General features: G+C 39.0%; 1 protein-coding gene across 1 annotated transcript; it reads left to right on the top strand.

Moving 5' to 3' along the window:
* Positions 1–3,565: 3,565 nt before the first annotated feature.
* LOC129748933 (uncharacterized) lies at positions 3,566–20,601 on the top strand. Its single transcript, XM_055743740.1, has 2 exons — positions 3,566–4,807; positions 19,622–20,601. The coding sequence occupies exons 1-2, from the start codon at positions 4,450–4,452 to the stop codon at positions 20,563–20,565; spliced, it is 1,302 nt and encodes a 433-aa protein (XP_055599715.1). The 5' UTR covers positions 3,566–4,449; the 3' UTR covers positions 20,566–20,601.
* The last annotated feature ends 1,865 nt before the right edge of the window (positions 20,602–22,466 follow it).

Below are 22,466 nucleotides of genomic sequence, written 5' to 3'. Positions count from 1 at the left end.
TTTAAAAAGAATTATAAACGCAAAAGTGGAATTTTCCTTGAAGTCAATTTAAAAGTTTCATTGAGTCTTTCGTATAAGGAATTTAACAATCATTTGTTTAAGTAATTTGCTCGCAATCAGCAAGGAGAGTTGTTGAAATCATTACCTAATTCATTAGTTTCGTTGCGGTCAAATTTGTTATAATCTTTTTCTGGAATTCTGTTGATACTCACGGTTTTCGGATGCTGCCCCAGGTGAAAATCCGTTCCATCTGCACAATCAAAACATTCTTTTTTCTACTCTTCTTTTTCATCAATTCGCAAATGAGAACAATAGATTTATGATAACTGGTGACAGGCTGGGGGAGGAAGACTGAAATTCGCTGTATCGTTTTCTGTATCGTTTTTTTACTGTTCGTCAAAAAGCCAGCAATTGTTGAAAAGATTTGTAATCGTTCAAATTTTAAATTTAAATGATCCGTTTCGTGTAGCGAGTCATGTAACTTAGTTGTTTAGGTGCTAAATTTAAGTCTTCTGAGTTGATTGCTGCCGATTCAAAAGTAAACATCGAAATCGAATACACCAGCTAGATTATCCGATACCAGGCTGTCAACTCTATCGTAAATATAAACTTTGAACTATATAAAAATGTTGTTCGGTCCATGAGAACTACCCAAAATCTAAATCTGTTGTTTAAGCTATTTTTAGAACAACCATTAATCAAACAATTTTTATTTATCAGTTTCAAAAACTTCAACGAAATTTGAGCGACTCAATACGCCTGATCATGAAAGAATTTACCAGAGCAAAACAAAACGTAATAAAAACCTTGTTTTATGCAAAACAAGTGCTTTTCAGCATCAAAAAAGTTTTATTGAAAATCGTTAAATAAGAAAGTAAAATTTTGAACCTTCGCACTGGTCGGTAGATTGATGAGAGGAATTTGACGTTTGAAAGATTTTTTTCTTTTTTTATTCAGTCTTCCTCCCCCAAGTGACAGGTGATGATGATATACGGTTAAGCGAGTCTACTCAAATTGGGTTCGTGGTAACACAACAGATGTTCTGAGTAGAATTATCATTCTACTCATTGAGTAATGAGTACTTTCCCGGTTAGGGAATATGAGAAGTGGAAAGTGACAATTAGCTATAGCGAATTATTACAGTTGTGTTGTAATGACCTCACAGACGAAACTGAATAAAGATAACTCTATTCCACCACTGAAACTTGCGTTTTCAACAAATTCAAATAATTTCGCTTTCAAATAATGTAATCTTGCAAATTCTTTGTTTTTCAAGCTCTTCTTGAAAGTCATTGTCACCTAATCGAAGCCAACTCAATAGAGAAATTTTGACTTCATCAATGAAATTATCCCTTTCGATAATTCCTTTTTACAAATACTTTTCACATGTAAATATCACCCACTGCTTCCGATGATTTGAATGATTAATTATTAATTTATTCAGCTTACTTACATCGAAAAGGAAAAGGCTTACTCACATAAAATATTAAATAACAATATAATGATTTACTCAGTACAAAAACGAGGAATGAAAATTTATTGATTAAAAAAAATATCTGCATGCAATTTGGCTTTGTTCAGAGGGCGCCAATATTTTAATTTTAAAAAAAGGGAAACGTTATTTTATAAAATTTAATCAGCTTAATGGCATAAGATATAATCAAAGACAAAAAAAGAACAATTTCTGGTAGCGATGCTTCAAAAGTTTCATGGATTCTTTTAGGCTTTCAATGGTTGCAACGGATTTCATATTAGAATGATGGTTTCAGACACAAGTGAGTTTGATCTGAAAAATTATTCAAATTCACTCAAAGACGGTTAAATTAAGATATAAGAAATTTAAATAACTTTCACAAACACTTTTTCTACTTTTGAATGCATTTGAGGACGCTTATAGTTTTTTCAAACTCATCAACTATATTTTTAGAAAAGCGTGATAGAATTGAAATAATAACCGGGATGAAATCGAGCATTAATTTGGCGAGTAGTGATAAGTTAAAAACGGTTAGTGACAAAATAGTAATGATGTACCGAATATTGACCTTTTCAACTATTCAGCCAAACGAATATTTTGTGAGATTTTATTAGAAATTAAAATCCGATAATTTCATATGTCTTCTACTTCTTCCATCTTAATACTTCTTATGTTTTTGAATCGATTATTATCAACCAGATTCAACCATCAGATCTCCTTTAAGTAGAGTTCTTTTTCATTTTCAAAATGTCACCAATAGTTAGAAAGACACTAGATGAATTGTCGCTTCTAGGGCGTTTAGTTTGAGATTGAGTTCCAGTGAAATCTGGGACAAAACATGGTAAAACAGGTGCCAAGCTATTTGAAATTGCTTGTTATGCCTTCAAAATAGTTGCCAAAAAACGTTGATCTTTAACTTTTAGAATACGATATTTTTTACCGAACGAATCCACAAGGCCGGGTCTGGACGATTTTTTGAAAAATTTGTAAAAAAAAGAGAATATTTTAACAGAATCTAGGCATTATTCACAAACATACAAGAGGGAAAAAGAAAGTAAATTACTTAAAACTTAATGTGTTCATCGAATCACAGTAGCAGTTTTAAAATTGTATCAAAGGGTTAAAGAAAAATTGGTGTTCATTTTTAAATTTACTCTAACCAATCGTTTTTGAACGCGAAATCTAGAAAAATTTAAAAGAGAAATTTGAGTATTTATTTGATTGACCAAATAATCTGAATAAACCCTGGTAAAATCTGGAAAATCTCATAAAATATCTGGCCATCCCGGTCAGATTTGACTTTTCTCTAATTCTAGATTGGATTTATGGACAAGCCAGAATATTTGAAAAAAAATCTGGAATAAACGATTATCAAAGTATAAAGCTATCTCCAGTGAAATATTCACGGATACATCTAAGATCTTTTACTGAAAGCATAAGTTTTTGATGATTTTGTAGCTTTCTCAACACAACTTTTGGATATTTTAGAAATTATTCAAAATCAATTGAATAATTTGATAAGTCAGTTAGTGTATAGAATTTGAAAAATGAATATTCGGCCGAATACTTGGCTTAACCATTCGGTGAGCCGAATATTTGGCTTAACGGTTTTTTGGCGGTATTCGGCGCCGAATATTCGGTACATCTCTACAAAATAGAAAAACTGCAAAGTCTAAACAAGACTTCAAAATTAATTTAGATCAGATATGTTTTGAGTTCCTATCTGCATGATTTTTATTGTTTAAAATTTATGTTGCAAGTTATCTTCTACTCGGGTTGGCTCGCATATTTTCGCCACAACGCCTCCTCCCAGTTCGGTTTTAGTGTCTTGGCAGAAAGTGCACCGGCAATAATGCGAACACACAGCCAATTCGTTTGCCAAAGACCGTCTGTTTTCCAGGTCTTGCTTTTCGGAAGCCAGACAGAGTAGTGCTTTCGTTCGATAAAAAGTTTTGCCCGTGTATGAGCACACCTCCCAATACACAGAAGCAGAGTCATTAGACTGGGGCGGCATGGCCAGGTCTGGGGTCTGGGACCCATTCAGAAAGCCAGCCAGCCAGACTGCAATCCGAACCGTTTCATGATTTTAATTTCAGTTTCAATCGAGATGTGATCGGACGCGCGCGCCGAATTGCTTGCGTCTGGCTAGGATGTTTTAGGTGTTTAGTGAACGTAGACTAGCGTCGGTGTTGTTTTTTATAGCTCTTAGTGCTGTTTCATGTTTTTCACGGTTTTTGTTATTGTTACTCATGTTACACTGCACGGTGTGTCTCCAGAAAATTAAGTAGCTGCTCAGTTTCAGTCGCACGTCATTTGAGTGAGCCGGGCGACGAAAAACCGGTGAAGGGCGAGGAAGACATTCGGGGGTGGGCGATGTGGTATTTTGGGTGGCATCGTCACTGGATGCCGGTCTGATTGAGAGAGCGTCGCATGAACCGAAATATACTTCTGTAACGAACCGTCCGTCCGTCGCATACAATATGTAATCGCAGCTTCCCATAAGATGTGCAGTCATCCAAGAAGTGTCCGTCTCTGTTAACGAGGTGAAGCCGGATCGACGACGGTTTGCCCAAATTTAGTCCAAGTGCCGATTGCGAAGTTGCTAATGGAGTGAAACGAAAGTGATAGTTTAGCGAACAATGCACTGACCGAATGCCGACAAGACTCTTGACGTCGGATAATCTTGCATACATATGTATGAACGAACGTGCATAAAATAGTGCTTCAATTGAGGAGAGCTGTTCTTGTTTCAAGTGCAGACATACGCTTAAACATAACAAATTGAACGTCATGTAAAGTTTTTAATCGAATTGGGAAATCCCGAGCGTGCGTGGAACAATGAACGTTTAGTAGACAGAAGAAAAAAACTAAGCGTCTGAGGGTGGAAAGATGTGTGAACTCTAAACGCGTGTAGAAAATTGGCGATACTCCATACGTAATTGAGCGCGCTTCGAAGCACGTTCTCCCAAACGCATATGAAATTAGCCAGATTGTCCACCATAATGGCTGGGTTGGATTATTCAAACCTGGACGTCATCCGGGGCAGTTCCAGTAGTAGTGCGACCACGTCCTTGCTTAGTATGTACGAGGTGTTTGGCGGAAGTGACAACAACGGAAGTGCGGAGGAATTCGATGGCGCCCAACTTCACGAGCCAACGGTGGCGATTGATGGCAGCGAGGAGTTCGATTTTAATGTGGTCAGCAAAATTATTGGATCGGTTCGTGGACCGATGGGCGATTTCATACTCTATGGATACATCGGATTTATAGTTGGATGTGGCATCTTGCTGAATCTGATTCTGATCAAAGGCATCCTGCAGGCTAAATATAGTGGTTAGTATGGTTCCAAAATGTTAATTTCCGTTATGTCAATTTAAGTTTAATGATAAGTCCATTCATGCACTTGTTCAATGTGTTAGCTGTGTCTAATGTTTTGCGGAATTTTATATAATTTCTAACCGGTTCAGTCGACCTACACAGCTTCATTCATTCCTTCTCCCACGGATTTTATTTTTCGTGTAACAGCTGCTGTTTGTGCAAAACAACCGTTAGTTATTGATGATATATACCTACACAGGTTTAAACCACCTAAACCTAAAGGTTTAATTGTTATTGAAAATCATTATTTGTAATCTTATTAAGCAATCATGCTGAAGAAAAATTCAAAATAAGAAAGACTTATTGCTCTGATGATAAATCTTCACAGAATGTCTGGGTCTTTAACTATCATAGAAACATTTTTTTTATAACAAAGTTTCGTCACGGGACACTTATTTTACCTATTCGTTCTCGATTAATTATACAAATTGTGAGAGTGATCCCCTCCCCCATTCCTATATCCCAAATGTAATAAATGGAGGTCTCTCAACATCCCAAAAACATTACTTGTATACAAATACGATCCCATGTTATATATGGTTCCATTCTCGATAAATTCACGAGTTATTAAAAAAAATGGTGACCCTCTCCCTACTTTATATCTTCCCTCTGGCTAAGGAGGTGGTCTCAATACATAGAAGAACATTGAACGTACACAAATATGCTCCCATTCAAATTTGGTTCCTCCCACTTTTTTCACATTTCTTGTCTTCGAATACCCTCTCATGTCAAAAATGGTTTCGTTTGCTTTATAAGTTGTCGAGTTACGCTATAAAGTTTGTATCAGAGCCCCTCTTCTTACCTATCCCTTACCTGGAAGGAGGGTAACAATATCAAACATTCCGTGTATTCAAATACACTCCCATGCCAAATTATGTTCCATTTGCTCGATTGTATGACTTTTCCCATGTCATATTTGGTTCCATTTGTTAGATAAGTTTTGGTTTATGCAAACAATCGTATGTGAGCCCACGTCTTCCCTAACTGTATCAACCAAGTAAAAAGTTGAAAACAGCTGTCGACGGTAACGTATCCACCCAGGAGGAGGATATTTGCATGTGATGGCTATGATAAGCTGCAACTTCGGAACCATAAACATCAACACAATCACCAACACTACCAAACTAAACGCGCTTCGAACATTCATCCGAACTATGGCCCTTGACATCGTCTTTCTGCAAGAAGTTTACAGCGAGCAACTTTCCATCCCAGGCTATAATGTAATAGCAAACGTAGACCACAACAGAAGAGGAACGGCAATCGCACTGAAAGAGCACATTCGATATTCGCACACAGAGAAAAGTACTGATGGCAGATTGGTCGCAGTGAGAATACACAACACTACAATCTGCAATGTGTATGCACCCTCTGGTACAGCGATGCGCAATGACAGGGAAAGGTTTTTCAACGAGACTATCGCCTACCATCTCCGACATCGAACCCCTAACGTAATCCTGGGGGGCGATTTTAACTGTGTCATCAGACAATCTGATGCCACGGGATATAATATGAGCCCTGCATTACAAGCGACAATCCAACAGCTTCAGTTACATGATGTGTGGATAGCACTACGACCCGGCATCCCAGGACATACCTACATAGCACACAACTCCACATCCAGGCTCGATCGCTTTTACGTCAGCACTGGCCTCCTGAACCAGCTGAGAACAGCTGATGTGCACGTCTGTTGTTTTTCTGACCACATGGCCGTCACAGCTCGAATTTGCATTCCGCTCCCTCACTCATCCCCCGGCAGAGGATTTTGGTCCCTACGTCCTCATCTTTTAACCGAAGAATGTGTCGAAGATTTCCGGAATAGGTGGCAATTCTGGACTCGACAACGGCAAAACTACCGATCTTGGATGGACTGGTGGCTTCTGTGTGCCAAACGGAAAATAAAATCGTTCTTCAAATGGAAATCCAGAGAAGCATTCGAAAGTTTCCATTGCGAACAGAAGCGGCTGTACATGTACCTGAAAGAAGCATATGAACGCTACTACCAACATCCCAACGAGATTCAAAATATTAATCGAATCAAGGCAGAGATGCTGGCACACCAGCGTCGTTTCACTGCACTATTTGTGCGGGCAAACGAAACCTACGTTTCCGGAGAGCCACTCTCAACGTTCCAGCTTGGAGAAAGAATACGGAAGAAAACGACGATTGAACAAGTGGAAAACGAAGAAAGTGAAGTGTTAGAAGATCCAATGGCAATACAAGAGTACATGGTTGAGTATTTCAAAAACTTATATGCACATGTTCCTATGGAAGATCAACATAACGAACAAACATTCCCCTGTGTTCAATTAGTGCCAGACGAGAATGAACGAAACGATGCCTGCATGAACAGTATTAGTACCACTGAAATCCTGAACTCTATCAAATTCAGTTCACCGAAAAAATCCCCGGGACCAGACGGTATTCCCAGGGAATTTTACCTAAAAACGTTTGACGTGATTCATCGTGAATTAAACTTAGTGATGAATGAAGCAATAAGTGGTAATTTTCCGGCACAATTCGTCGATGGTGTTATTGTTCTAGTGAAAAAGCGAGGGTCTGGGAACAATGCAGGCTCGTTCCGTCCAATCTCATTACTAAACAGTGATTATAAAATACTCGCGAGAATACTCAAAGAGAGACTGAACCATGTGCTCGAAGAAAACCATGTGCTCAGTGATATCCAAAAGTGCTCCAACAATCGTCGAAACATCTTCCAAGCCACGTTGGCTCTGAAGGATCGAATAGCTCAACTAACCGCCAGAAAAGAACGGGGAAAGTTGATATCATTCGACCTAGACCATGCGTTCGACAGAGTAGACCACAGTTATCTCTTCACCACGATGATACGCTTGGGAATCAACGCGCGCCTAGTGGAATTGCTAACGCGTATTTATGCGCAATCCAGTTCGAGACTGTTAATAAATGGGCATCTCTCCGCTCCTTTTCCAATTGGCCGATCGGTGCGACAGGGAGATCCTCTCTCCATGCATCTGTTCGTTCTCTATATCCATCCACTATTGCGGCAGCTACAGGTGGTCTGTGGCTCCGATCTCTTGGTTGCTTATGCAGACGACATCAGTGGGATAATAACAAGCGCCGAAAAAATTGATCTCATGCGAGAGCTGTTTTTACGATTCAAGAGAGTAGCGGGAGCAATTCTGAACTTGGCAAAAACAACAGCAATAGATGTGGGGTGTGTAAATGGGAATCCCATCAGCATCCCATGGCTGGAGACAATGAACACAACCAAGATATTGGGTGTTACTTTTTGCAACTCGATACGCAACATGATACGGCTCAATTGGGATGCCCTCGTTACTAGCTTCTCTCGACTAGTGTGGCTTCACTCGCTTCGCTCCCTTAACGTGTATCAGAAAATTATCCTACTGAACACATTTGTCTTGTCCAGAGTATGGTACATATCTTCCATGCTTTCCCCATACTGCGTACACATGAGCAGGATAACAGCAACCATGGGTAGCTTCATCTGGCGAGGCGCAGCGGCACGCGTACCCATGCAACAGTTAGCGCGAGAGAAAAAACACGGTGGACTTGGTCTGCATTTGCCAGCAATAAAAACTAAGGCACTGCTTATAAACAGACACATGCGTGAAGCTGATTCTATGCCGTTCTACCGAAGCTTCATCCAACAAGCAAATCTCGGAATTCAAACTCGTCCCCCGGACCTACCTTGCCTGAAGATGATTCTTAGCACCTATCCTCAACTGCCAAGCCAAATAATCGAGAACCCGACAGCAGAAAGTTTAAATATTTTTTTCATCGACCGAACAGATCAACCTCGCGTAGAGAGGATCTTCCCAGCCGTAAACTGGAATCGAGTGTGGAGCAATATTTCATCGTCTCGCCTATCAACGAGCGTGAGATCACTGCTCTACGTATGGACCAACCAAAAAATAGCCCATCGTCAACTATTGTACACACAACGGCGTGTGCCCGACGAAAACTGCGAGTTTTGTGGCCAGGTAGAGACAGTGGAACACAAATTTTTTTCATGCCATCGAGTGAGAGCCGGCGCGCGCTTGCTCCAACAGAAGATCAACTTGTTGTTCAACGATCATCAAATAGTTTTTGTTAATGATCTTATCACACCGCTGCTTGATAGAGTAGGGCTTGCAAAACGCAATGCAATATTGAAACTTTTAGCGAAATTTATTAATTTTATAAATGAAAGCAACAATGTAGTAGATGTAGATGCATTAGAATTCCACTTGACAATTGAATGATAGCAACATGTACATAAACTTAAACTGAACAATAAATGATTGAAAAGAAAAAAAAAAAAAAAAAAAAAACTGTATGTCCAATCGAAGGAGAATGAAGTCTCAAATAATCAAATAACCGTTTTACGTATCCAAATGCTTTCCCATGCCAAAGTTTTTTTCCATTTGCTAGATGAGTTCTCGAGTTATGCGAAAAATTGTAAAAGAGCCCTCTCGCTCCTTCCTATCACCCCACTGAAAGGAGGCAGTAGTACCAAATATTCACAGAAACATTCTGTTGAAAACGCAGGTTTCAGTGGTAAAATAGAGTTCTTTCCGCGTTTATCATCATCACCTGTCATCAGCAATCATTGATCTATTGTTTTCGATTGCGAATTGAACATAGCAAGAGGAACCAAAACAACAATGTTTTGATTTTGCTCGTGGCAACAGAAGTTTGCTGCTGATGCGGACGCTTCCGAGCCAAATTTCGTTCCATTTGCTGGTTGAGTGCCCGAGTGACGTAAAAAATTGTATGGGAGCACCCTCCTCCCTTAATATTAACCGACTGAAAGAACGGAGGGTTCTCAAAATATCATAGAAACATTTTTCGCAATCAAATACCTTCCTATGCCAAATTTGGTTCTATTCGCATGATAAGTTTTCCAGTAATGCTGAAAATTGTAAAGGAGCCCCCTCTCCACTTTCTATCTCCAAACTGGAAGAATGGAGGGGTACCAAATATTCAAAATCGTACCCAAATACCCTTGCAAGCCAAATTTGGTTTTATTTGCTGGAATAGTTTGTTACCGCTAATTTGGTGTTCAAAGTCGGCAACAAGTCCTACGGATGACACAAATATTTTTGTTCTTTTGTTCGCGTTAGTTTATCTTGTTTTTTTGTTATTATGTCTCGATCCGTTGAAGTCAATTTAAATTTAAATTCTTGTTGTCCTATTTGGGGCCCGCTGTTGTCTATTTGGGGCCTATCGTCAACTGACAGTTGACCTAATGCCAGTCATGTGTTAACCGGATGTCAAAGTTCTAGGCGAAGAGGAACCAGGGGAATCCGCCTTGCCAGGTAAATTTTTTGACGTTTCGGAGTTAGGACAAATGTATGGCCGTTTTCAAAAGCTTTCCAAAAGCTCCCTAACTAATCGAAACTTTTCTATGGAGGACATGGTGTCGCTAGTGTTTGCTTAATAACTCCCATGGAATGAGGTGAGATGCGGTGGAAAAGAATGGGGTCTTGGGGCTGCTGAAGGCTGAGCCCCGATCACTTTAGTTGAGACTTAGAAAGCGACGAGACTTACCCTAAAACAAAAAAAACCCTCACGATACTATCCGTTCGGGTCAGAATGCGTGTGTGGCCGAAGTGCCTATCTTAAAAGGAAGTGTGCGGTGGTGAATTTCATCCGAAGATCCGGCTTTAGGTTCTGGTGAGTTATTCCCGTAGCCAGACCCCGTGAGGTGCTGTTGCGACCACCGTCAACATTGGTCCAACAGACTGAACCCCGTGCCTTCCCGCCCGTTCCGAGAAGCGCCACGCTGTTTTCCAGCGCTTCGTCGGATTATCACAGTCTCGACCGCACCTGCTGAGACAGCCCATAGCGGACCCGAACGACACCACTGACAATCAACCCACCTGGTGAAATTGTCTGAGGCACCAGAATCCGCCAACCCGCTGACGGCCAGCATCCCTTTGTCGAACCGGTTGGTGGATGCAAACAATTCCCGAAGACGCCCATCGAGACGTTCCCGCAGCCTGGACAATTCGAGCACGACGTTGGTTCCGAATCCAACCGCTACCCTGTTGATGGCCATCACGTTCGCCTGACCCCAAAGACTGGCACCGAACGGCAAATTACAAAAATAAACCCTAGCATTACCGTATCATTTCGTAATTTTGTAATTTTTGTCGAGCCATAGGTTGTATTTGTCTTGTCCGCCAGAGATTTGTCCGCTTTGCACATTCGATTGGTAGTTCCCATTCTCCCTAGGACGTCGTAGCGACCATGAGAAAGCGTAAGTATCGTCTGAGCTAGCTGGGAGTATTGGTCGAGGCCTTTACTTTCAAGTTTTCAAGTTATGCAATAAAAAATGTATGAAAGCCCTACTTTTCCCTTCCTATATCTCCACTGGAAGGAGGGAGGGGACTGAAATAATCATAGTATTTATTCTCGTGTTCCACTACCCTTGCATTTTAAATTTGGTTACAATAGCATGATTAGTTCACCAGTTATGTCTACCCCTTCCTATCACCCCACTGGAAGAAGGGAGGGGTACCAAATATTCTTAGAAACATGCCCTAGTAGATACCCACCCATGCCAAGTCAAGATTGATTTTATTGATCAGTTCTCGAGTTATGAAGACTTATTAATTTTATATGAGAGACCCCCTCCTCCCTTCCAGGAAAAGAGAGGGGTCCCAAGCTATCATAGGAACCTTCTCCGGCCTCCAATACCCTCATATGCCAATTTTCACGTTAATCGGTTCAGTAGTTTTTGAGTCTCTAGGGATCAGACAGACAGAAATTAATTTTTATTCATATTCAGTATTGACTTTTTCAACAATTTTTCTTGTTTTATTCACAAACATGAAAAATATAGATATTGTGATAGCCTCCTTCCCTAGTAACCTAAATGGAATACTTAGATTATAGATACACTCGGTACACTCAAACTTGGTTAAAGTAAAAGGCTTTATAAAACTTGTTGTTAGAAAAAATTGTTATTGATATGCCATGGGATAGGATTAATGTTTAATAATTGATGAAATTAGGGTAAAAGGACTTTAAAAACCAATATTCGAAGTAGATCGAATTATATGGTTTTGATTTATGGTATGTTTATTCTTCTATGTAACAGAAATATATTAATTGGTGTTTTTACATGAAAACAATATTTTTGAACGGTTCTACAGGTGTGTTATTGTCTAAAGCTTGCTTCATCTAGAATTGGAACAAACATTTGCTCATATTTTGGCGCTCCTGGTATGTACAATGAATTTTGACATTCCGCAAATCGATTGTTTATATTAAACAATCAACATGGAAGTCGAAACAACCCGATAGGAAATACACCCTACTATTCACCATACTTAGTCGGCTCGCGAAGGGTGCGTCGGCCGATTTTCGATCATACTAATCGGCCTATTGTTGCAACGTCGCTTATGGGAGTTTTTGCTGGGCATCAGCCGATTAATAAGCCGATTTCGTAGGCCTATCAAATAGGGTGATGAGTAGCATGATTGTGTAGGAACCGACTTAATCGCCTGATTAGTAGGGCGATAAAGTTGATGAGATTTTCGACGTTCAGCTATTTAATAGGGGTATCAAACGAGATATTTAGTATTAACCACCCGACTCAATCCGACTAAATAGCAAAATTGGTTGGCCTCAAAAATCGATTGTTTTTCCTACCACCCTACCCAATCGTTCTAAATAGCCGGATTGATTGACCTCAAAAATTGATTTTTCTTCCTACCACCCAACTCAATCCGACTAAATAGCCGGATTGATTGACCGCAAAAGTACCATCCGACAAAATAGGGTGATTTATGTAAATGGTTCATTTTCGTATCTCGGAGCAAGTCCAGTAGAGGTATTTTTATTTTTCTTTAGTAAAAATGTCCCCAGGTGGTTGGCGAAGAAAATTTCTGGCAGGTAGCCTGATGGTGGAGGCACGAACCTGCAAACTGGCTCATTCGGCAATGAGAATGCCGGAATATTTGAACCTAGCATCCTACAGTAGCCGGTCGGGAAACGACCTATCCTGTGGAGAATCTTGCCATCCAAGCACAGCAGCAGCTCGCACCTGAAGGTAGAAATCCGTTCCAGCTCCTCCACCCAACCGGTACAAACGGATTTCGAGAGCTGAATGTTTTTCTATTGGAATAAGAGGAAAACAATCATACTAATTTCCAAAATAAATTTTTTATTCCATCAACTTACCTCCGGCACCTCATCCAGAAACTGGCCTACGGTGAGGGCGTCGTCAGCGATGCCTCCATCGGAATCATGAACACCTTCGATTACGGCTTCAGGCATGCCCGGCAAACGTCCGGGAACTTGGTCAGGTTGACGTCGTCATGACGGAACCGATAGAAACCCGCTCGCCACTCGAACAAACTGCTGATGAGCACTGACGAAGTCTTCCGTGCTATCGTGGGCCAAGCTTTCCCTTCGATGAACTCCATCACACAACACATGTCAAAAACTAATTCAGTTATGACCATTCCATACTAAATAGGCTTAAAGTTTGCCAACTAAATAGAGTCCTACGAAAACCTACTAAATTGACCGATCCCCCCCGATTACGTCGATCAACTTATTGTGCTACCAAATCATGCGTAATTGTGTGAGCCTACTCATCAGCCGATTTAGTATGGCACCTATTTCATATTCAAGCGTAGCCCGATTAATCGGCATACTAAATAGGGTCATTGATTTAGTAGGGTGATTCGTAGCCAGACTAAATCGGCACCCAACTAAATATGTGAACGGCGAAATATTTCAATTGTCAAATTTCCTATCGGGAAGGGAAAAAATTGTGCACAGTTATTTGGAAAATTCATTGTGGTCTACATCTAGGCTAGCTAAACACGGAGAAAAAAGCATAGTATTATTAACAATTGTCCACTTACATTTAATCATATTTCTGATTAACTCTCGACCAACTATAAATATTAAACTTTCAACTTGATGATATTGTGCAATTAACAACGATACATATAACAGATTCAACTATTTATATGTGTATGATTTTACGCTCTCATAGCAACGTTCCCGGTGTAATTGCGCAATAACTACGGACATGGTTGTCCATTTCTCCCCGAGCGGCTTGAAAAATGCAACTCAGTGAACTTTTCGTTCTGAAACACTTGACCTGCTCTGTTAAGACGCCGGGCGTACACCCAAAGAGCTGAGAAGGCTTCGCCAGGTGAAAGCAAGAGAAAAAAAATCATCACATTAAGTGTAGGGGAGCAGCGCTAAAGCAACTCAGTAGGTTTGGTTCTTTCCCAACAAGGAAAGGAAGATGAAGAAGCAACATCGTTTCGTGCTATTTGTTTGCCTACTGTGGTAGGAAGAGAAGGAAAAAGTTGCACTTCAGTTGTGTGTTTCGGGATTTCTCCTTCTCACACAGTAGAGATGCTATTGGGGCACCGGTTTCGCTCAGCACTTGGCTTCGGCTGTACTCTGAAACGAGTGTAGAGCATTTCGGAAGGAAGTGTGGTGCTCTACAAATCGTATAAGATAACGGTGCGATTTACACATCGCACTGTCAAATTTGAGAAGTGCGGACCAACCATGACTACGGAGAACTTGCTTCGATCCGAAAATAGTACTTCCCGCTTGCAAACTGCTGATATCTTCCTAGCCAGAATGTCCACCAATCTCAGCGGCAGGATCAGAAAGCTGACACTCATGGCCTAGACCTAGAAGGGGAAAACTAGATAAGAATAAGCTGAAAACAAACAAAAATTGTAAATTTTAAAATATTACCTGTCGCCTTTGTTGATGAGTACGCAAGCAACACTTTCTGATGTTCGACGAACCGTATTTCGTTTTCTCCGGGCAGTAAAAAAAATTCTCGATGATGCCTTTTCTTGCTTGGAATGATGAGGAAGGAGGGGGCCTCTGCCGTCTTACCCCGAGTAGAACTGACTTCTTTTTCACTAGGGTCACCAGCCGTTTGCTGTGGCCCATTTTCTTGGATTGTTTCGTCTCGATTTTTGATACATCAGAAATCTCGATTCGCCTATCGCCTATCAAAACGGTTTTGCTGCAGCCGGAGAGTGGAACACACACCGGAATAACGTCCCCCTGGTCGGTTCCGCTTATGGACACAGTTGAGACGGCCCTGGATAACTTGTTTCCGCACGCTGGTATCACGGTTCACGATCAAGGTTGCTTTTTTAGATTTTTTTTTTTTTTTTTAGATTTACAATACAAATTTGCGTTTATCCCAAATTTGATGAAACTGGTTTCATCGTGTATAAAAGCACTGACATATTTTTATATGAGAAAGCGACTGGATTTCGTATTGCTCTTTCAGACTTATTTTGGATTTTCTCAACTCTTCCTGAAGAAGAAGAAGCACTACCGCAAACGTCAAACATGGAAACCGAACTTTGAAACTGAAATAAATCTTAAGAACACTTTCATGCGTTTTTTTACAAAGACAAACATCATCTTTCAGAATCAATCATGATTTTTCAGCAACATTTCAAACCATTTAAAATGATTACTGCACATGATAACATTCTGATTGGAACATTGTTTACCTATTTAAAGAACTTATGGTATATGGTAAACTTGATTGAAACTTCAATCAGAAGGAAGAATACGAAAAAATGCAGAGCTTATTTCGAATTGTTTTTCTCCGAATTTTTATTCACAAAATCGAAGGATTAACTTACAATATAAGGAATTTTTCTTTCAAACTGTGAATCATTTGCAAATTTTTGTGTTCGGAACAAATTGTCAAAAACTTATTCCAGAGTTTAGTTTCAGTAAAATGCCAAAAAGTAGTTCAATTACTTTTGTCAGCTTTCTCTAAGTTGCTGATTTCTTGTGATTTTCATCCGCAAGGATGATTCAGTGCTCAAGATTTTTCAATCATCATTTAAATAACGATATAAATAACGACTGAAAAATCTTGAGGGATGATTTATCCTTGCAGAAAAAACGACTGAAAAATGATGCTGGCATGCAACCTTAAAGATTACGTAGTATTTTACGTAGTATTTCAAAAATTGTTTTATGAAAAAAACCTGAAACCATGATTCGTCCAATGGTGGTAGTCCAACATCTGAAGTTAAATTTAGTGCTGGCGCGATAGAAATATTGAATAGAAACTGAACTTGAAATCCTAAATTTGAATGAATTGAGTCAACACAAACATTCAACATTATCACATAATATACAGTACAACGAATGTTTCCAATAAATCAGAGATGTTTTAAAGTAACCGAGTCTTATCGATATCTAATAACTTACAAAACTCGCCGAGAAGTCGATTTATTCATTCAAATAATAATGTAGTGCATCTTAAAAAAAAACAATTTACATATCATATGATGATTTGCTTTAGTGTTTCTCGGCTACACTGACGAAAATGCAACCCATCAGCAGAGCTGTCAAATTACGGTTGTCAAATTTCGGGTCTAACTACCGTTGCGAAAATCCCATTTTTCTCTGAATACGCAATAATACATACATGGGACGTATTGATAAAGAAACCCGTGTTTTTTATAATTCAAAAGTACTGCTCAGATGAACTATCGTGTAGAAATATTGCAAAGCTTGTGAAACGATCGAAGTCTGCGGTTTATCAAATCATCAGGAAGTTTGGAGAGCACCATACTCTTGAAGATTTGCCAAGATACGAGACCAGAAGAGGCACAGTGAATCCACAAATCGAGAAGAAATGTGTTAAGCTTTTGTTGTCACATGAACAAAACTCTGTTCGAAAAATTGCCAAGAAACTGAAAATTTCCGTTGGGATCGTTCAAAACATAAAACGAAGGAACCACATTAAGACCTACAGGAAGCAGAGACATCCCAAACGGAGCGCGGAACAGCACGAACGAGCGAAGCAACGATGTCGGAGAATGGATACGATTTTGAATAAGCAAAGTAACCGTTGCATTTTGATGGACGATGAAACTTATTGCTAACTGGATACAGCCGCTCTTCCTGGGCCGCAATTTTTCAACGCATCATGAGGTATCTCATGATAAGCGATCCATTGTAATCGAAAAGTTTGGCAAAAAAGTGCTTGTTTGGCAATCTGCTTCTGCGGAGAAAGAAGTTCGCCATATTTCACAACAGGAACCATCAATGGTGAATATTATCGTAAGGAATGCATCGAAAAACGCCTTGTTCCTCTTTATCGTCATCATACAAGCCCACCATTGTTCTGGTCTGACCTTGCTTCCACACATTACGCTTCAGCTACTCTCAAACTACTGAAATCCTTCAAGATATGTTTTTTTGAGAAAGATGACAATCCACCAAATTGTCCTGAACTGCGCCCGGTAGAGCGTTAATGGGCAATCATCAAGCACAATCTTCGAGAGGATGGTAGAGAAGCACAGTCCATCGACGAGTTCAAGAAAATGTGGACAAAAGTCAGCAGAAAAGTCAAGCCGGAAACTGTAAAGAGTCTTATGAGGGGAGTTCGAGGAAAAGTCCACCAATTTTATCGTTGAAAACTTTTGGTTAAATTTCTCACTTTCATCTTATTCTGGATTTGTTTTGCAATGTTTTACAGAAAACTCTTTGTAATTTGATCAATAAATGAATATCGTCAAAACAAAGTGTCCGTTTTATAAAATGAACACTCCTTATGTACCATGTAGTATTCATCAAGTATCAGACAATCAATCATACTAATATAGTTAAATTTACTATTTGTATAGTTCAATGCCTAGAATCAATCATAAAATTATAGTTGAATAAATCATATTTTGAGTTGCAACAATCAGAAATAAATAGTTGAATCTATCATACTTATAGTTCAATGAGAAAGGTCAACCAGGAATGTATAGTTGAATCTATTATATTTATAGTTGAATGCTTAAAATCAATCATACAATTGCAGTTGAATCTATCATATTTACAGTTGAATCAATTATATCATTGCATTTGAATCTATAATATTCACAGTTGTTTGCGTAAGGTCAATCATCAGTTTGTAGTTGAATCTATTATATTTATAGTTGAAGGTAAAAAAATCAACTACACTTTGATGATTGGTATAACTAGCTGAAATAATTTTAACAACAGTCGTTTTTTTTCTCCGTGAAAATCAGAATTCAGCTGGGATTTTCCATCAAATCATTCATTGTGTCTCTAAAAAAACAAGCAAAATAATACTTCAAATCTCGGATATCGAATGTTGGCGGATAGTTCGGAATTCTCAAATTGAAAAAACAGTATTACAGCCGCTAAATTACAAATCCTGAATTAGTTTGTTCGAACCCGTCCTAGATTTGGCTTTTATTAATATATTTAGAAGCTAGTTTTGATAACGGTTTCGAGTCGAAAACAATTCTCAATGTTTATGTCACTAGGTCAAAAATTCGAAAAATAAGGCTTTTACCACATTCCACACAGAAAAAAAATCTGAATCCTTAACAACACTGAAATTGAAAACCTGTATCATTACATGACGTGGAACGCGATTTAATGATGTAAATTTACAAATTAAAAAAAGTTGAATCCTTAACAGCACTGAATTCGTATAACACAAATATTACTTGACACGGAACGCGATTATTTGATGTAAATTTACATCACATATGATGTAAATTAAAAGAAGCATCACATACGACGGAATTTTCAGTGCGAATTAAATATTACACGTCTTAATATTTTACATGTCTTTCAAATTTTACACGTCTGTTGAAGTTTATAGACGTGTAATATTCAACTCGCACTGAAAATTCCATCATATGTGATGGTTCTTTTTTGTTCCATCATATGTGATGTAATTTTACAACTTTTTTTTGGTCATACAAAATAATCAACAACACTGAATTGGAAATTTCTTAAAATTACACGACATGAAATATTACAATACACTGAACGTGATAATGTCATGTAAAATTATAAACAGTGAAGAACAGGACCAGACAAATGTGAGAAAAACTGTTAAGTCAAGTCGTGCGCCAAAGTATTTTCCCCGCGTGCGAGTAAGTTAATCGGTTTTGATGGTTCCCGGAGATCTTCGAGAAGCAGGGATGCGGTTCAGGAAGCGGATCCACGTTGCTCAACTTTGAATCCGGTACGTCGGGGAAGAAAATAAAAGTAATTGAACTTATGTGTGAGATAAAAAAAATTTGTATCCTAATAAAATGAATTATATTAATTATAGAAGGATTTCTATTTTTACTAAGAGACGAGAAAATTCCAGTATTGAATCATATTAACGATAAATAAAACAAAACAAAAATCCAATTGGAATGTTTTTCTTCCAATATTCAGTGATTTTATAATTTACATCATTTTTATTTTACACGTTGCTAAATTTTACATCATTTTTTATTTTACACGCTGCAAAATTTTACTGGCGTGTAATTTCCAACTGGCACTGAATACTCCGTCATATATGATGCTTCTTTTTATTTACATCATATGTGATGTAATTTTACAGATTTTTTTGGTAGTGTGCATATTTTTCAGATTCAAATTGGTCGTTTTTGTACCTCTATACATTGAACGTATTTTTTTATTAAATTGGTCGTGTTCTTGAAGTTAGAAATATTATCCATAGAAAAAAAAAATGAATGCATTTACCTCCATCCAAACTTCATCCCTGCACAAAATTGTCAAATTTTAGATTTTTAGGTATCAACGAATTCTTATTTTGGCCTTATCCAAACTTTCTATTAAAAGGAATCTTTTAAATTGCTCTATTGAGTTATATGCATGTTCGATCAAGTGGATTCTCATAAAATGCAAAAAATGCCAATTGTGGTTGTCCTATTTTTTCTATAAAATTTGCTTTTCAAATTTATTTTAATGATTTCTTTTCTGTTTTAGGTGCCTTGTATTTCGTTCTTCAAATAGCCGTGCTGGACATTGGCTCGCTGTTGCTCAGTATCTGGGAACTGTTCTACATCATCCTGCAGCAGTGGATATTCGAATCGGAATATTGTACGTTTTACATCGGGTTCGAATCTTTCACAAACATCGCCGTGGTTTACTTCATCATCGGACTGAACTTCCATTCGATCTCAACGTACAACTTGGCTCAGCAAATATCGGTGGCAAATGACGAGCTTACCGGTTCTTACAATCCGGATAGCGAAACAAGTTCCGATTACATGGCGACAATCGAAGAGAATAATTATGAAGTGGCAACCGAAAACATCATACAGAAAAGATCACTGACTATAGACTACCGACCCAGGAAAACTAACATTTCGGTCATGTGGCCGGTCCTGATGATATGGTTCATTGCGGCATCGGAATCCCTTCCGTTGTTTTTGTTCTCGGATGTCATCTCGACGGATGATGGTGTCAAATTTTGTACGGTTCTCATCAACGATCGAACCAATCATTATATCATCCAGTGGCTGGTAATCAGTATTCGGATTTTGCTGCCTACCCTAACCCTGGTCATTACAACCGGGATGATCATCTTCAAGTTCTATCAAGGTGGTAGATTCGCGCAACCCAACGAAGTGGATGAAAACGTGGCGTTCATATTGAAGGTCTCCATCTTCCTATCGTTGAGCTATGTGATATTCTCGATGCAGAAACTCTACGGCTCGCTGCTATTCGAGGTTATGTCCAAACCGATACTTCGGCACAAGTATCCTCAGTTCGATAGACAATCAGGGCTGATTTTTTCCCTTCTTCACTATTTTCTGTCGTTCGTAAGGCCACTAGTTGTAATCGTACTCTGTAAGCTAAAACACAATCATGTCGATATTACTTTTATCTACAAAAATAGCAATAAAAAGGCCAATAGCTTGTCATAATTCCTACGATAAAAACAATAAAACATAATACGAAAACTTTGTTTTATTTATCCGAATGGGAAAAGGATCGATGACATAAAGCGACCAAAGACGAATCTAGACAATGTTTCATTCTGGTGAAAATTTTTCTGGGGCATTCCATTTCGTCTAGGGCAGAGATGAGAAACCCGCGGCCCGCGAGACCCTCTTGTGCGGCTCGCGAAACTTTTCTCTAATTAAATCAATTTCTCCAATTTTTCTACTATAGACTGTCAGTTATTATAAAATATCAGTCAAAAGTATTGACTACTATAGCCCATTATTAGCTCAAAAGTTTGCTCACCCCTGGTCTAGGGAAAACATTTCTGGGAAATGATTCTTCTGGCGATTAAAATTCTGGATATTTTACATTCTGGGCAATTGTTTTCGGGTAAATGGACGCCAACACCAACCTATTTTATAAAAGATGGACCCTTTTGATGCTCGGTTTATGCCAAAAAAAACTTGTATGAGAGCTCGCTCGTTCCTTTCCCCTTTCCATCCCCACTACTTGAAGGAGGTTGGCTTTTCTAATAATCATACCAGGTTTAACTGCATTTTCGCTTATGAAAATCTAATGTAAACTTGTTTCTGGAAAGACCATTAATTTTCACTTCTATTTCTCTTTCGAAACTTCTCTCTCTTTCACCTCTTTATGCTTGCTAAATTAGACGATTTAAGAGAGTTATGATCCGTTCACTCTCATATTATTGTCACAATGCAGGGTTGCCAATATTTTTTTTTCAAAAATCAGGGAACTGGTGAAATAAAAATGAGGCTACGTTAAAGTAACGGAAATTTCGCTCAAAGTGATGACCTTTTGCTTCACATTTTCACTCAAGCAATTTTTCACTTCAGCAATGGTACCTAATCCAGTTTCTTACTACCCATTTTTTATCACATGGCAAAATCAGGCGTATTTTCTAAAATCAGGGAAAAGCAATGGCTTATCAGGTTGTCAGGCTGAGCCTTGAAAAATCAGGCAAATTCTAAAAAATCAGGCACATTGGCATCTCTGTCGCAATGTCCAAACCATGATGCATCTAGGATGGTGATCTCACATGCCAAATCGCCATTCAGCCATATTGAAAAAAGTTTTGACAGCTGGCTGTAGTGTTTACGACAAAAGGGGTCCAGGGATGCCAGGTGTGGAACAAACAACCAAAACCCTAAATCGGATCCCCCTTATTCTTGTTACCTTATCCAAAGAGCTTTTTTGTTTCCCTCCAATCGAAAAATGTTGGATGAAAATAAAAATAAATCAGTTCTGCTAAAAGAATGCTATGAATTCTGCTATTGATAATTTTCCTCCTTCTCCTTAAGCCTTTTTTAATATTAACATATTCAGTTAATCTACCTTCACCACCACCCACGAGTAGCGCTGAGCTGGAGCTTTGCTGCACTCGAGGATGACTAGCAATTGGACAGCATCATTTGCAGGAATCCTTCAGGGGCTCAATCCATTCCGGACAATCAACAGTCGGCAGTTGATCGAACTGATTCCCCAACCCACTCATCGGACTTATCGGCATGCTGCTCAGGCGACTAACGTTGCGGCTATTTTCCTATTTCAGCTCATCGGTTCCCTCGTTCAAAAGTGCCAAAAACTTCATCTGGTTTTCCCAAATGCTACCCATCAGATCCGGATGGCAACAGACGGGGGTCCTCCTGAAGCAGCTTCTTTATCTCGATGAAGATCGGATGTTCCTGCAGGAGGGCCAGCCGCTTCTCGGACAATGGAATGTAACGCCTCGCCATGTTACCATCCGATTCGATGACTTTCTGCTGCTTCTAGATAGCTCTTGAAAGAAAAGTGTTGAATAAGCATAAATTTGTCATAAGTAATGCAAAATCAATGTTACTCACCGCTACCGACAAAGTTG

Source organism: Uranotaenia lowii, chromosome 2 (genome assembly GCF_029784155.1).
Source record: "Uranotaenia lowii strain MFRU-FL chromosome 2, ASM2978415v1, whole genome shotgun sequence".
NCBI classification, from domain to species: domain Eukaryota; kingdom Metazoa; phylum Arthropoda; class Insecta; order Diptera; family Culicidae; genus Uranotaenia; species Uranotaenia lowii.
Note: the sequence above shows the minus strand (reverse complement) of the source record. Positions and strands in the feature narration are given on the sequence as shown.

Bases quoted from the DNA above. Each gene is read 5' to 3' on its own strand.
- LOC129748933 (XM_055743740.1), top strand. From the start codon at position 4,450: ATGAAATTAGCCAGATTGTCCACCATAATGGCTGGGTTGGATTATTCA. The intron at 4,808-19,621 runs GTTAGTATGGTT...TTTCTGTTTTAG, and splicing joins CCTGCAGGCTAAATATAGTG to GTGCCTTGTATTTCGTTCTT.